This window comes from Sarcophilus harrisii, chromosome 6 (assembly GCF_902635505.1).
Source record: "Sarcophilus harrisii chromosome 6, mSarHar1.11, whole genome shotgun sequence".
Classification (NCBI taxonomy): domain Eukaryota; kingdom Metazoa; phylum Chordata; class Mammalia; order Dasyuromorphia; family Dasyuridae; genus Sarcophilus; species Sarcophilus harrisii.
Window position 1 is genome coordinate 13,704,319 of NC_045431.1, and position 15,953 is coordinate 13,720,271.

Sequence of the window (15,953 nt, forward strand, 5' to 3'; positions counted from 1 at the left end):
AGTAAAAATTAATTTAAAGAGAAAAAAAAAAATCCACACCCTCCAGACTAAGTCAATGTGAGCTACTGGTATACTGTGGTATTGTGGGACTTCCCTCAAACCTGACTCCCAAAGTGAATGCCAGCTAGGGTCTTCCAGAAGGAAGCACACTGTTTTTTCCACTATGTCTATCCTCCTTTCAACAATTCCTTTCTTACTTGGCCCGTGAAATGAATCAGGGAGAGATTATTCTGGGCAAATTGGTAGTAAAACCCTGATGCAGATAGTTCCTGGTCTGATTGCAGCTTGGCTTCCACTTATTGAATATCACATCAAGTAGTGGTTCAAGGGTTTCAAAGAAGAGTCAGAGGGGGGGAAAAAGCTGCAAAGTTTTTCAAGGTTCTTACTGCATTGTTATCAGGTCATGGATCTAAATGTCAGGGTTGTATGGCTGATTTCAAACCGATTTGGTAATTTTTTCATTTTTATCTGCATGCATGAAGTGCTTTGGAATACTGAGACCATTTAGAATCATATTTAGTTTGTAACAGTTCTATTAACTTAAGTGCTGGAACATGCTCCCTTCTTGGTAACTAGTTTAATCGGTTACTAACTATTACAAGAGAAGAATGCCTGAAGTGCTAGGGGCTAGCAAATACCTATTGGAAAAGACATATTCTTGCATAGGCATGCGCAGGGGAAAGAAAAGCAAAGAGCCCTAATGACAGAAAAGTTTGGAGCTCTGGTCCCTGGCTGCCCAAAAGGAGGGGGAGTCCCTTATTCCTAACTTATCCCCCTCCCACCCCCAAGAAAACCACCCCACCAAACCGCCTGAGCTGAGTTTATAGCTGACATTGTGATTTTTACAACCTCCCATTTCCCTGGAACAATTTTTATAACCACTCAATAAGCAAGGTGAGGGAGTGGATCAAGGGTTGAAGACTTTAAAAGTTATTACAGAAATGTGCTTCTCCTCGAGCTTAAGTAATAAATATGAAACAAAAGTGACTACTGGAGCCCCCTAAAGGGGTGATAATGTAGGCTTCTTACCTTTGCCTTCTAGGGGTTCCAAATAATGACTGGGAGAAAAATTACTAATTAGTGGGCTAGTGTTTTAGGGGTTGTTGGGTTGGGGGAGGGGGTAGGAGTATTCTAAAATAATGTTTTTCTTAGATCTGTATCTTTGTTTTGTTTTGTTATTAAAATTGTCCCTCACTCTACCACTGTCTATCTATATTAGACCAAGTATCTTAACCTCTCTTGATCTCAGCTCCCTATTTGATTTCTAAGAGCTCCAGCTAGCCTAACATCCAAAAAAAAAAATTAGATTAGATTATCACTTTAGGCTATTTAGTCCTTTCCCTCTTTAGCATAAAGACTAGTTAGGTTCTATAGACTACCTAGTGATTGATGGCATTGAACAATACTCATTAAAATGCAAATGTGTTAGAAGGGTGTGGTGCCATATTAACATAATAGCAATTGATTAGTTTACCAGACTTTCCATAGATCTTGGGGTGGGGACATTGAAGCAAAACTAGAATTAAGGTAGGGAGAGGTCTGGTTGGGTTTGGGAATGGGAGTAGTTTGCTGAGGCTGAGCCTAAAGGTGTTCTTGCCATTAGGGATCCAAGCTAGATAAGGGAGAGGCCGAGGAGCATTAGCCTCCTGGGGGTAGGCAGAGAAGTGGCGTGGAGGAGAGGACATTTAAGAACACTTTCCCTACTTTTTACCAACTTGCTGCAGAAAAATAACCAATTCCATCTCCTGAATATTCTGATGTTCATTTTAAGGTTGACAACTGATTAATATCTCTTTCTGGTTAAGTAGCATCAAGGGCACTGTCAAGCAAGCCAACCCAACTAGAAAGAGAAATACAGGATTTAGGTGATATATTAGAAGGGAAAAGCTAAGGTCTTCTATCTTTAGGCAAGGTGGAGAAGGGGAGGGGTAGGGAGGAGGGTGTTGGCAGTAATGATATGAAGGGAACAGAACTGTGGAGAGAAAACCAGACAGATTTACTAGGTGAAATCACCCAGGACTTCCACCTTAATAGGCAGAAGTCAAACTAGCACTCGGAGATTACATGAAATGCCAGACCAAAAGGAGGGAGGTATGACAATGTGACTACACTGCACTATTCCCTTTCTATCAAGGTTATGCATTGTTCCTTGTCTTTCAGGTCTGGGGCTAGGATACCAGCAGTCCAAGAGCAAGTTCAGTGTGTAGTCTTGAAAACTCACCCAGCTGCAATGCATTTGATGCATTTTTTTTTTTTTTTTTTAGTGTTCTTTAATTCTGTATAGGTCATTCTTATCTCACAGCAGAGAAGTGAGTAGAGCCTTTACTCTTACCAACTGGTTATACAGCCAAATGAAAATTTTATTTACATATTTTGCATTACCCAATAAGGTAATTAGAAAGACTGAGTGTTCTAAATCTGTTTCTCTGGTAATGGTGGATAGATTTTTATTAACCCATGCACACTCCATATGTATTCTGATCTGTAAGCAATGATACATGGAGTGTGACTCCGGGTCAGGGAGAGGCAGCCTGGCTTTGAGACTGTGGATGGTCTCATTTTTATCTCTGCATTTCTAGTTTAGCATCTTAACTGAAATGTTTCCTTTCAAACACGCAGAATTCAAACCAATGGCAAAAGAAAGAAAACACAAGGATCAGTGTTAATTTTCATGGCTGTGTGGCAATGTGCCAAATATTTCTATAGTCCTTTGGAAATATTGCATCTATTTAGAACTCCCAGAGATCTTGGAAGATTGGGATCTTAGATCACTGATCTGTCAGGATCTCTGGCTCTACAGACATACTGCCATTTAAATAGCAGGACTCAAAGAACCACGTGGACATTCTTGCCAATGGAGCTTTTATGGTTCCCTTTTGTTCAAAGACCACTGGTTGGGAGCGATACAAAAATGAGTCAGGCTCCATCCGGGAAAGGACAGGCAAACCTTACCAATAGTTAAATACAACAGACCATGTGATCCACCTATAGTTTGCTGATCAATTTTATGGATTTTTTTTTTTTTTTTTTTGCTAAAGCAATTGGGATTAAGTGACTTGCCCAGAATCACACAGCTAGGATGTGTTAAGTGTCTGAGGCCACATTTGAACTCAGGTCCTCCTGACTTCAGGGCTGGTGCTCTATCTGCACCACTTAGATTCCCTCCCCATCCACCTACCCCCTTTATTTTTTTTAAAGAAGATATTAAAATGTAGGTTGTAGGGACCTGGGAGGATCTGAATGCCCCTGCTTGAAATCTGCTGAATTTTAGGAAGGCGGAGAATTTTCTCATTAAGAATGGGCTTTGGAGAGAGAAAGTCAGGAAACACACCTTTCACACCAAAGCTCCAGCTACTTGAATCCAAGAAGATAATTAACCTAGAACTCAGCAATTATGGTATATACAAGGATAGCATCCAGGAAAGACTGTCAAGAGGTTTATTGTTTTGATTATAGCAATTACTTGAAGTTTAACAAAACTCTATGGATTGACTTGGTATATTAAATTTAAAAACTTTATCCCAAACTGATATTTTATCTAATGAACAACTGAGCATTTTCCCCTTTGGTTTACTCTCCATCCTTATCTTTATCACCATCAGAATGCATTATGCTAAAAGAAAGGTCAACGAGCCAGTGGTATCATGGGACAAAAATGATATTCTACATTTATTAATAATCTGACAGGTTCATGTAGGTTCCACCAATATGTTACTATACCTATAGTTAAAAAGTGAAAAATTCAATTATTCAGATGATTGATCCAAATTCAGGAGCTGGTTATCATGCAGATACAATTTCTGGAGAGTTGATGGGATTTCTTTCATTTTAGTCGCCCTGGTTCTGAGCAGATAAAACAGATTAAATTTAAGAGCAAGTTCTATTCCATGCAAGGACTCATTGGAAAAGAAAACTAATCAAAGAACGATTGCTAGTCTTAGATGCCCAATATAGTTGGATTAACCAAATGTTATAGCTGATTGTAAAATTCCTTGATTTAAAAGTTCACATCATAGACTGTGTGACCAGTTTGGTAACCTAGACTACCTTAGGAAGGTGAGTAATTAATCATTATCCCATAATAGCATGCACACACTCAGCCTCCTGTTAGCAAATAGGCAAGGGGTAGCAGAGGGCAATGCCTCTAGGTAATATGATACATTACTCAAGCAGATGATTAAAAGGTTAATAATGCTAAATGGTCAAACCAAGAACAAGTAAAACATCATGTTTTAAGATTTAGCCAGACTTTTCAGTTTACTGCCAAGCAATGGTAAGAAAAGTAACAAAGCAAAATGAGAAAGCATTAGTATAAATGAGGTGGGTACCTGTTTTCCCCAAAGTCAAAGTCAATCATATAAGACGACGTTGGAATTTTCTTACGTGTCTGGCTTTGGGATGCAGGATAATTTCTACAATTTCAGTATATGATTTCATAAGATGTAATTAAATTTTATTGTTTTTATCAAGTAGTGACATTGAGATAAAAGCTTAAGTATTTTGTATTTATTATCAGCAAAAATAAATGTTCTCCAATGAAATACTTTAACAAGCTTTTTTAGGATTTTACCACTTAATATCTTTCCTTTTCATTTAACTCTGGATTTCACTTGGACCTCATCTCATTGAAAAGCCATCACTGAAGAACTATGTAGGAAAACTAATAATAATTCTGCAAAATGCCCCTGATGTTCCAAACCAAGTTGAAGCACAGTTTGTTCCTGGAAGTCACCCCAGGATTTTTCTAATAATTTACTTTCTTCATTAATAGAAGATAATATATGAAAATATATGAAAATGGTCAATATGCAGATTTAAACATCACACTATTCACATTCAGTAAGTGCTATATGTATAAATTAAAGACAAAACAATCTGTTCCCCCTATAAAAAAGACTTGGTGTGCATATGTAATCATTCTAATTTTATTTAATTATGAAAAAAAGAACATAGGATCTTTTGATCTTCTCTAAAACTTCTCACACTTTCCCCCTAATTAATTAAAATTTGTTCCTCCTGCAAATGTGATGGTGATAAGATGAATGTTGTCAATTTAAAGGGTTTGGAAAGGACACAGAGAAACAATGTTAACCCCAGACTCTACCTTGCACCCCTGTTTCTGGGAATCACTCTCTGTCAATTCAAATATTCATAGCCAACTCTATCCTCCATTTTCCAATGACTATAAATTCTGAGAAATTTATTAAGACGAGACCATGTGAATCCAATAGGGCAAGTTAGAAATCAATATGTGGGAGTGACACATTCTAAGAGCTTGACTAAAATGTGGCATTTACAAGAGGGCAGATATGTATCCAAAAGCATAATAGCATTTAAATAGATTATGCAGGTTAAAAAAAAAGGGGGATCATTATCAAGTTCAATGATCGGGAAGCTTTTAAATGGAAGAGAAGAACATAACAGGGAGCTGTGGATTGCACGTTATCACTCCTTCCCCTCCAAAATATACTTTGGACATCTCTCTTGGAGAAGCTTTCTTTTGTCCCAATATATTAACAAACACATTCTAGCAAAATGAAAATGGGCTGTACTGAGTCTATCAATAGAATCTATATAGAATCTTTCCCTCTAGGGATTAATTCGGCTTTTGATTAAATCTTTCTAAGGTTTAAATCATAATGTTACAAACCTCCGAGGAACTACTGTACTATTTGTGACCTTCTTTATTGCTTTCTACTGTTTGATAAAGCAGAGAAGATTGATTTATAATGATGTATAGTATGCTTGAAAATAAAAGATATCAATGTGGGTTATTTAAATTTCAGGTGTAGAATAAATATAGCAATTGAGTACGATTTGGCAAAAACGTATTTATAATTAACATTGAGTTATATCTTGACAGCCCGGAACACCGACATTAATAAAATAAAATACCACAAATAATATGTACTATAAACTAATGAGCCAAAAAGGATAACCCTCTTTATGCCCCCAAATAGAATTTGGGCTCAATGTCAATATAACGTTATTGGGTTTGATGGCTTTTTAGTTTGATGGCCTCCTAAATTAAGTCAAGGATTGTTTCTGTATCAAGACTCTGATTTATTTTACTCGCCTGACATTGATGTCAGTGATAACTTTGCCATTCAAAACATCGAAGTGAGAGAGAACTTGTTTCACAGGAAACTTAGAAGATGTCTCAAGACCTCCTCAGATAACTAAGTCTTCCTCAAAACCTTGATTTCTTTTCTTCTCTCTTCCCTCAACGGCCTTAAGGTAGACAGGAAAATTAAAAAGTCCAACCATGATACCAACAGAAGGATGAGATACTATGTGTGATTTAGAAATCAGTATGATTGAGTCAGGAAAGGAATCAAGTCAATTTTGCAATGTTTTCTGAACCTTCTTTTTGTTAGAGAAAATATGGTTGGCCACACTGATTAAAGTCAACACCAGCCCTGTTTTCAAAGGGCTAACTCTAGAAAACAGAGGAGAGGGATAAGAACATTGCTCATTTGCCCTAACTTCAACAGCTACTTCCTTTCCATGTGGGTCAAGTCATCATAACCATAACTTTCTGGTAGCTATTAACTTGTCCCAGATTCAACCTGATGATGGAAGAATGAAAGACTAAAGTACATTATAAATGCCTGAGAAAAGTTCCATATGTTTTAAGTAGAATGTTTTCCTAAGCTGAATGTAAAGCTATATTCTCCCTTGGGGCAATGATTGTTGCCTAAAAATACGTTTTGCCCAGATCATGATAATAAAATTGAATGAATATTACATGTCAATTTTCACCTATTTTACTTCATTTTAAAAATTTCTGTGCCTACCTTTGTTCTGTCTTTAAAAAAAATTGGTAAACTATGTAAGATGTATGTTATAGTAAAGCTGAAGTCCTACTATGAGTATGGAAAAGTGGCAGAGAGGAGGGAGAAATAGAACAGTAATGAGAGAAGAAATGTGCCCCAATCTAAGAAACATGTCAGGGGTTTAGTTTTGATAAATAAGAAAACAGAAGTGGGTTTGAAACATTTCGTTTCCCTTTATTAACTCAGTGAGGCTGATGTGTACTGCACATTAAAAAAAAAAAAAATCACAGGAATTTCCATACAATGAATAAAACCACAACAGTACATGTAGAATTGGCAGGTGGAAAATAGCCCATTGAGGGCCAAACTAATAGTTCACTTTCCCCGTTCAGCATAGTTCAAACAACAGTATAACACTTTCACCTACAAATCTTTAAGTAGCTCCATCCAATCAGTGGTTCACATTATTGAAAATGTCTGTCACAGAGGTACAAATTTAGAATCATCACATTATATTACATGGCTATTCTAGGTCATTTATAGATCAGATCTTAGACTACAATGATTGAAGTTCTCATTACAGCCATCACAAAGGACACATAATCATTACCTACTGTAAACTTACACCTAAAGGCATTACAAGGTTTTCTTTTTTTTTTTTTTTTTTTTTCAACTGACCCAACCATCATGCTCTAGTAGAGCACTCTCTCCTCTCCATTCTGTCTTGGGTGTTGATAGCCCGGCTGTTGTTCTCACTCATTTAGCATAGATCGATTTCCCCCTCCCCTGACCCCTCGATTTGAAGATGCCTTATTTTGGAGTCTCAGTTTGTGTTAGTTTGGAATTACTCTGCTAGGACTCTTTAAAAGGCCCACACGTATAAAGCACCAGTTTAGTTACCAATATTGCAGATGTGATACTTACCACAGCATGAAAGCAAGAGCACACCGTTCATCTAAAAGACATATACATCTATGCTGAAATGGGCCTCCAATAATGATGTGGTGCATGTGTTCGTTTGAAATGTTCTCTTAAAAATAAAGGGAACATAGTTTACATTTTCGATGGGCTACCCACAGTGTCTGCTTAAGATATAAAAAGCACTATTAAGATGGTTTAGTGATCCTTTCTTTGCGCTAATTTTATAGGCAATTTGAAGTCCATGGAGGAAAGCTAGCTTCATGGAAAGAATATTCATCAGGCCAGTGGGGGGAAAAAAATTAAACCATGACATAAGGTCTGTGTTGCTATCTTTTAATAAATAAAAAAAAAAAAATATTTATGTCAGCAATTCAGGGCAAAAGAGAAAATGTACTTAAAACTGGATCACAAAAATTTAAAGGCAAAATAGGTAATGCATCTGGTGGTCCTTGAACACATAATATGATATACTAAATATTGATTTCTTAAAAATAATTTATTGCTTTTAATAGTCTTTTTTATCAGTATTCTACAACAGAAGATACTCAAAATTCAAAAAGAAAAACTGTAAACTTTAGTTTGGCGTTCACACAGAGTTAAAATACCTGCATTTTAACCTACAGAACAATAAGAATTAGGCGGATAAAGGTGTTACTGTTGTAACGCAGAACCAGTGAACAAGTTTTTATTTTTTTTTAATTTTTTTTTTATTTTTATTGCTTTCTATCTACTTAGAAATAAGAAGCCAGAAAGTCAAGCAAGCATCCGACAGGACAGACAGTGGAATCTCTCAGAACACAATCTGCTGGTGATAAATGAATGCAGCTATCAAAATCTGCTGCATTAGCCTGGGGGTGAAATCAGTTTTATAAGATTGCATTGGGGGAGGGGGAGAGAACAGAAAGATTAAGTAGGGAGGTATACCGTATTTTTAAAAACGAAGTCATGAATGCCAAACAGTAATCGAATATCAATTTATAAACTCGAATACATTCTCCAGACTTTAGTGATTCAGCTCTAGGGACTCCACACTCAAGATGAAATCCGGATGCTCAAGATGGAGGTTTTCGGAAGTTTCCATTTAATTTCGAAGAAGCAATGTCATCAAGAACAATGTCATGGTCACATTGGGAGGCCATGCTAGTGCAAGTAGAAACATTGCTTCTGCAGAAGCTGAATTTCCCAAATGAAGTGCTTAAAATTCGAACCTGAAGTGTCATGCATCCTGGGTATTACATTTTCCACTGGCTTTCTTATTTTTGCCACCTCATAATTTATAATAAATATGCTATCTGCAACTGATAAATATGTCTCTTTAGTAAACAAAGGAATGAAATATCTGTATTTATACAGGATGCATAACTGTAAAAAATATAGATAAATACCATTCTTGAACTCTGCCAATGAAGAGAGATACTGGCTTCAAAGATAGATTTCATACACACATATTAATTATTGTAAAAATCATACTATAATTATTACCTCAGCATTTTGTATCAAATTAAAATCACGAAAAAATAAAACAAAACGGCATTTTAAAAAGATCCTTGACCTCTAGTTTCAAAACTACTGTTGATACAGAAAATAAAAACATTTCTTAATGATTATCCATTGAGAGACTTTACATAAAATCATGATCTCTTCTAGAAAAATTTTTAGATGAGAAAATTTCATCCCCCTAACAAATCCAGTGTATAAAACTTCAAAGAAAAACAAGCGACAAGAAAATGTGGGGAAAAATCGCAGAAGTGGTGAAAAAATCGCAGAAGTGGTGAATACCTTTTTGGGGGGCTAGGATTTTCCTTGACAAGAAGCTTAGATCAAAGCTCACCAAAGAAGGGATGGATGTGCATAAAGCAACGGTTTGTATTTTTTTTTCTTTTTTTGTTTTGCACTCAACAAACACACACACTGTCTTTTATTTTTTTTTTTTACAATCAAATATATATAAGCATAAGTTCAGCTTTCTAAATATGTTAGTGTACAATAATTGTTTCACCTCCTAATTACATTTGAATATTCTTGATTAAGAAAAATTGAGCAGTTTTGAAAAGAAGGCTGCATTTACAGTGCATAGCTGTAACAAAAAAAGAACATCGTCATAGAGTATGTACACAAAATAAAAATACTCCATTGAACATCTGTAAATACTTAACTACATTGGAGAATGTAGTAAATACACTCACTATCTGAAAACATCCCAGATAGTTCTACCCAACTCTCGTTAATAACGTAACATCGTGTCCGCTCATCAGAAAGGACTGCCGACAGGTTGCACGTGTGACCATTGACAAGGCTTTGAAAATCTGCTGTGGAAGATCCACATTTGGGACATTTACATGGGTGTCAGGATAAAGGATGGACTACAGAAAACTTCAAAATGTTAAGAGGTTTAGTATTCCGGTGCCCGCTGTTTATGCTTCCATCCAGGCTCCAAGGTCAACAAGGAAAAAGAAAAAGAAAAAGAGAGAGAGAGAGAAAGAGAGAGAGAGAGAGAGGATGTTAGGTCTGTGGGACCCGTTGCTTCTTCAGGATTGTCACCTCATCATTACAACACCAGAGAAGGCTGGGTTTGCTTGTATTTTCTCTTTCTAAAAAACAAGAGCTCAGCAGCTGCAGCCCAGGTATCACCCATGGTCAGCAGAGGGTGATGTGTGGTGTATTTGCTTTTTTCCTTTTAGTTTTCCTTTTTTGACACAGCACGGACATTTTGAAGTTCTAGGTTTTAAGTGTCTCTCTATGGAACTGCTGTCGCTTCAAATGGTTTGCATTTGCACTCTCTCCAGTCATTGCTTGAACCCTCATCCCCCCCAAACACAAAGATATACACATACACACGCATGTTTGCGTGCTCACACACATACAATACACACACACACACACACACACACACACACACACAACACCACAACCACCTCCACTGTCATCCCAGGAAAGCAAAGCTAACCCCCATGGATAAACATGTGCTTACTGGATGTCCCTTTGGCCTCTTCCCTCATGAGCAGCCGTGTTCATGTAAACCTTTTTTTTGTTTTTTTGTTTTGTTTTTTTAATTTTTGTACAGAGAGTGTAAAGTAGGATAAACTCCTTAGTATGACTTTCAAGAGTCCGTATTGAAGGACGTGATGTCCTGTGAGGTATTCACCATCCCTCCATTATCCTCAGCCTCTGGGCTTGTTACCTGCGGAGACTTCTCTGGGCCTCTTTCAGTAAACTATCAAAATCCAGAGAATCATATTTGCTCTTGGTGGAAGCAGGGTCAAAATCATCCGAGTGTGAATCTGAAACAAAATTAGCATCAAGTCAGAAGCTGCTTTCCTGGACAACTGTCAAAACCTCATCGAACACGAGGACGAGATGACTTGTTTCACTGGATATTTACAATCATCATAATGTTCATTCAACTCAACAAACACCCATTAGCCACTGGGTGCGAAGCACGATGATAATGTGACACAGGTAGAACGTGTTAACTCATTTTCTTTTATGATTATACCATTTCTGCAGGATAAGCAAGTATTTTTTCTCCCTGTATTTCAAATGGGGAATTGAAATGAATGAGTCAATTGCTAAGCATTTATTAAGCACCTACCATATGCCAGGCACTGGGCTAGCTATTGAGGAAACAGACCCAAAAAGGGCAACAAGTCCTACTCTCTAAAAGGCTAAGCAAGATGGTATAACAGAAAGAAAGTTGGGTGGAGAATCCCAGCTTTGATGTTAATACTACAGCTGAGCAAACATCTAACCACTTCTTTTTTTTAGCTTAAAAGTTTATTTATTTATTTTAAATTTATGGAACAAAACAAGCATTTCCATAACATGATATAACAACAACAACCGAGATGATTGCACATGAAACTACAAATCCATTGTTATTCATTTAAATATATAATAAATTTATTGTGCAATTTTTTTCTCTCCCACCCCCTGCTCTAAAGATGGTATTTAACCTATTTCTAAAACCTCATCTATAAAATAAAAATAACATTTATATCACAACAGGTTTGTGTGAAAAACCCATTTGATAAATCTTAAAATGCTACATAAATGTCAGTCAGTTAATGTTTATTAAGCATCTATTGACTAGCTGCCAGTCACTATACTAGGCAATACGGATACAAAAAATAGTAAAAGACAATCCCTGTTCTTCAGGAGCTTCCAGTTTAATGGGGAAGACATGAAAATAACTATGTACAATTAAGATTTATACAGGGTAAATTGGAGATAAGAAACAGAAGAAAGATCCTAAGTGTTAAGGGGAACTGAGAAAGGTTCCTTGGAGAAGAAAGGATTTTAACTGGGGTCTGAAGGAATTCAGGGAGGAGATGAAGAAGGAAAGATTTCCAGGCATATTATATCATCAGCAGAAGCAACATCATCATTATTATTGCTTAAATAGATTATAGACTGAAGTGTAACTAGAATCCAAATCTGACACCTATTCTGATTCTCTACAGGCCTGGGTTGTAGCCCTTGCACCTTCCCTGGGAATACAATGTAATATAATATAATATTATATAGTGTGATATAATGTAATATAACACATCACAAAATACAATATAACATATAGTAAAATAAAATAATGCAACATAACATGATATAATGATATAAATTAAACACATTTAATAAAATAACATAACATATAGTAATGTAAAATAATGTAACATAAAATAACATGATGTAATAATATAAAACACATATACATATATGTACATATACATGTATATGTATATATGTATCAGTTTCTATATATAATTGGTCTTTTAAAGCTTGAAGGGTTACATTTTCTCTCATGACAGTGAAGGGTAATATGGTTTATCAGAAGACCTGACACAGAGAAAGGAATGGAATACCTCCCACTAGGCCCCCCCTACTTCATTTTTTGTGTCTTATGTTTAAAGAAAAACGAAATACTTCAGATACAACATTGACCATAATACTTTTTTTCAACCAACCATATTAATAAACACTATTATGTTTTATTCATAAGTCATAAAATATAATACCAAGAAATCCTGGTGCTATAATTTACTGATTCACATGCTGTTCACTGTGGTGGGGAATAATCTTTAAAATTCTTCAGCAATCAGCCTCAATCCATTTTAATACAAAATTTAAATATGTCATTTTTCTCACTCTTTTTGTATTTTTCCTATCACTTGAACTTATTGGCCTCTTTTGAGTCATTGAGATTTGAGACATGATAAATGTATCATTACAATATCTTAATACAGCTTCTTGCATCTGAAGCTAAGGACTAGAAAAAATAGTTCTCCCTTAGCAATGGGAGTCTGTCCCAATGGTTACTGGGATATATTCTTGCCCAGTCCAAAATACAAGCAATTAGTGAAGAAAAGATGAATGGACGATTTTATTCCCAAATGATGATTTCTTTATTTAACGAGAGCTTGTAATCATGGAGCAGTTATCAAATCAAAATGGTAGGTATAGTGTCAATACTTGTTATTGCGAAAAGTTATCTATCAGAATTTAGCTGTAATAAAGAATAGAGAAACAACACCTTCCACTTGTGCCATTACATAGAACAAAACTGGCAGAACAGAAAAATACCATAAGTCAGATTCCTCAGAGGGAATCTGGGATCATCTGTGATTATCTGTGATACGTCATGAATTAGTTAAGTTTAAACTTTTTAAAAGTTCTGTCAAAGTAGGTGTGTGTGATTTTGATTTACTTTTTTTAAATTGTCTGTTTTATTAACTAAATAATCAAGAAACCTGAATATATTGATTAAAAATAGAAGGACAAACAGGAACATTATATAGAAAACTGAATTTCTATAAATGTTTTTTAAAGTGTACATGAAATCTGACCTGGTGGTAACAAAATCATTTTTTCTTTCTGGTATTAAAACATTTTGATACTCCTTCCTTCTTTTCTTCCTTATCTCTTTCTTGTATTTCTAACACTCTTCACTCCATAAGAGGTCTGACTTACAATATTTTCTTTGATAGTCTAGCACAAATAAGTCAACATACTGACCATTTAAAAAAATTTATCTCATATTCTCTAATTTAGCACCATTCTGCCAAAAGAAAGTGGGAATAATTTATCATTAATTTTTTTGAATATGTTGGCCACTATTTCGATGATAAGCAGCTTGAAAGAAAGATGATAGATAAATAGATAGATAGATAGATGGATGGATAATTGGATAGATAGTTGGATAGATGGATGGATGGATACAGATTATATTAAATATGTACTATGCATCTAACACAGCTACAGGTTGACTGATGACAAAAATCCCCAAGTAAGATGATTCCAGCCCTCTCATGGAAAAATTCCTAGGACAAAAAGGCACTTACCCTTTATCCCTTTACTTCCTCACCCAATTCTCAACCTCTTGAAGCCCAGCTTCTGATCTCTTAATATTAAGTTCAACATGGTAATAAAAAAAAATTGGTTCATTTGTTTACTCAAATCATTTTAGCAGAAAATTTAATGTAATGTCATTTTTTCACTATTTTTGCACTTCTATCACTGAACTTACTCCTTTTTGAGTTTTTTTTTTCATTTTTGATGTGTAATAATTATAGCATTACAATTATATAAAGATATAGTTATATCTTTATACACATATCTGAAACTAAGGCCTGAGAAAAGGAGTTCTCACTCAGAAATGAAAGCTTGTCCCAGTAACTGCTGAGGCATATCCTTGTATACTTCATTCACTTGATATAAACTACTCTCTCCAGATCAATTGGTCTCTTAACTAATTCCACTAGCATTTCCATAATTTTTTTCCTTCTTGACCTTTGGATAACATCTGAAATGACTGACACCTCCCTCTACCCCCATTTCCCACCACTTAATTTCTGGATATCCTTTCTACCTTTGGCTTTTGTGTAAATATTAGTTCTTAATTCTCTTTTTCTCAGTTTTCCTGCTCTTCCACAGACTAATCTTTGTCTCATACCTTATACTTGAGAATACTCCAGAGTTCTATCCTTGGTCCTCTTCACTCTATAATGTCTCTTAATAATCCCAACAACTTTTCTATCAGTTATCATTTATAGCCAGATAACTCCCAAAACTATATCTGTCCCTCATCTTTCTTGTGTGACACTATCCTGTAAACAACCTGTTGGACAGCTTCACCTACATATCCCATAGCCAAATCTGAATCTTTACATATCCAGAATGTGACTCATTATCTTTCCACTTAAGCCATCTTTCTCCCTAATTTCCCTGTTTCTGTTCAAAGAATAATCAACTTCCTAACCAGATTCACAATTTCCAAGTCACTGAAACACAAGTTTCAGTCTCTGTTGCTCTCTGTATCCAAATCCACTGCCAAGTCTTGTTAACTGAACCTTTACAGCATCTCTGGTATCCATCCCTATAGCTCCACTTACCTAAGCCACTACTATAATTTAAGCCCCCATCACCTCTTACGTGTTCTATTCTAACAGCTTCCTGATTGACCCCATCTCCAATTTCCTCTTCAATCCATCTTCCATACAACTGCTAAAATAGATTTTCTTAAAGCACGGGTATGGCTGTCATTGCCCAGCTCAAGGAGCTTCAGTGGTTCACTATTGACTCTAAAATCAATAAGTAACTCCTCTATCTGGCATTTCAAGCCTTCTCTAATATTGCCCCAGTCAAGATTTCCAGTTTTATTTCATGTTATTTACAACAGTAAGTTTTAGCCAAACTGGTCTGCCTGCTTTTCTCCTATGCAACTTTGCATCTTCTTTCTGCTTATGGGCTACTGTCATTGGTCTAGAATATGTTCCCCTCTCATGCAAATATCTAAGAATTCCTAGCAGCCCTCAAGGATGAGATCAAATGCTACCTCCTACAAGTCTCTCTTGTTATCCTCACTTGTTAATGCTTTGCCCCTGACTATACCTCAAACTACTTTGAATTTACTTCTTATGTCTACATAGTGTATACCTTCATTAGAACCTAAGCTCTTTGAAGGCAAGAACTATTTTGCTTCTGCTCACAAATTCCAACATTTAATATACTTATAAATGTTAAATAAATATTCAAAGAATTAAATTGAGTTGATAATTAGGATCTGGTAGTATTTCAACATCATCAATTTGAATTTGAATTTTCATTACATACAATTGAAGAGCTGAATGCTGTCTCTAAGATTAGGCTCAATGATTATAAACCTTAAGATTTTCCTTGGATTGTCTTTAAACATCAATAAACAATAATCTTGTTTTCTGCTTATGGCACCTTGTTCCTCTATGTACCATAAGTAAAACCTCTGTT

General features: G+C 35.7%; 1 protein-coding gene across 9 annotated transcripts in view; it reads right to left on the bottom strand.

Moving 5' to 3' along the window:
• Positions 1–7,425: 7,425 nt before the first annotated feature.
• Positions 7,426–15,953, bottom strand: part of PPARGC1A (PPARG coactivator 1 alpha) — a 739,235-nt gene continuing 730,707 nt past the window's right edge. For all 9 annotated transcript variants that reach the window (XM_031942840.1, XM_031942835.1, XM_031942839.1 and 6 more), the window contains one exon: positions 7,426–10,978. In XM_031942840.1, coding sequence (XP_031798700.1) covers positions 10,875–10,978 — 104 coding nt within the window. In that variant the 3' untranslated portion in view covers positions 7,426–10,874. The remainder of the gene's footprint in view (positions 10,979–15,953) is intronic.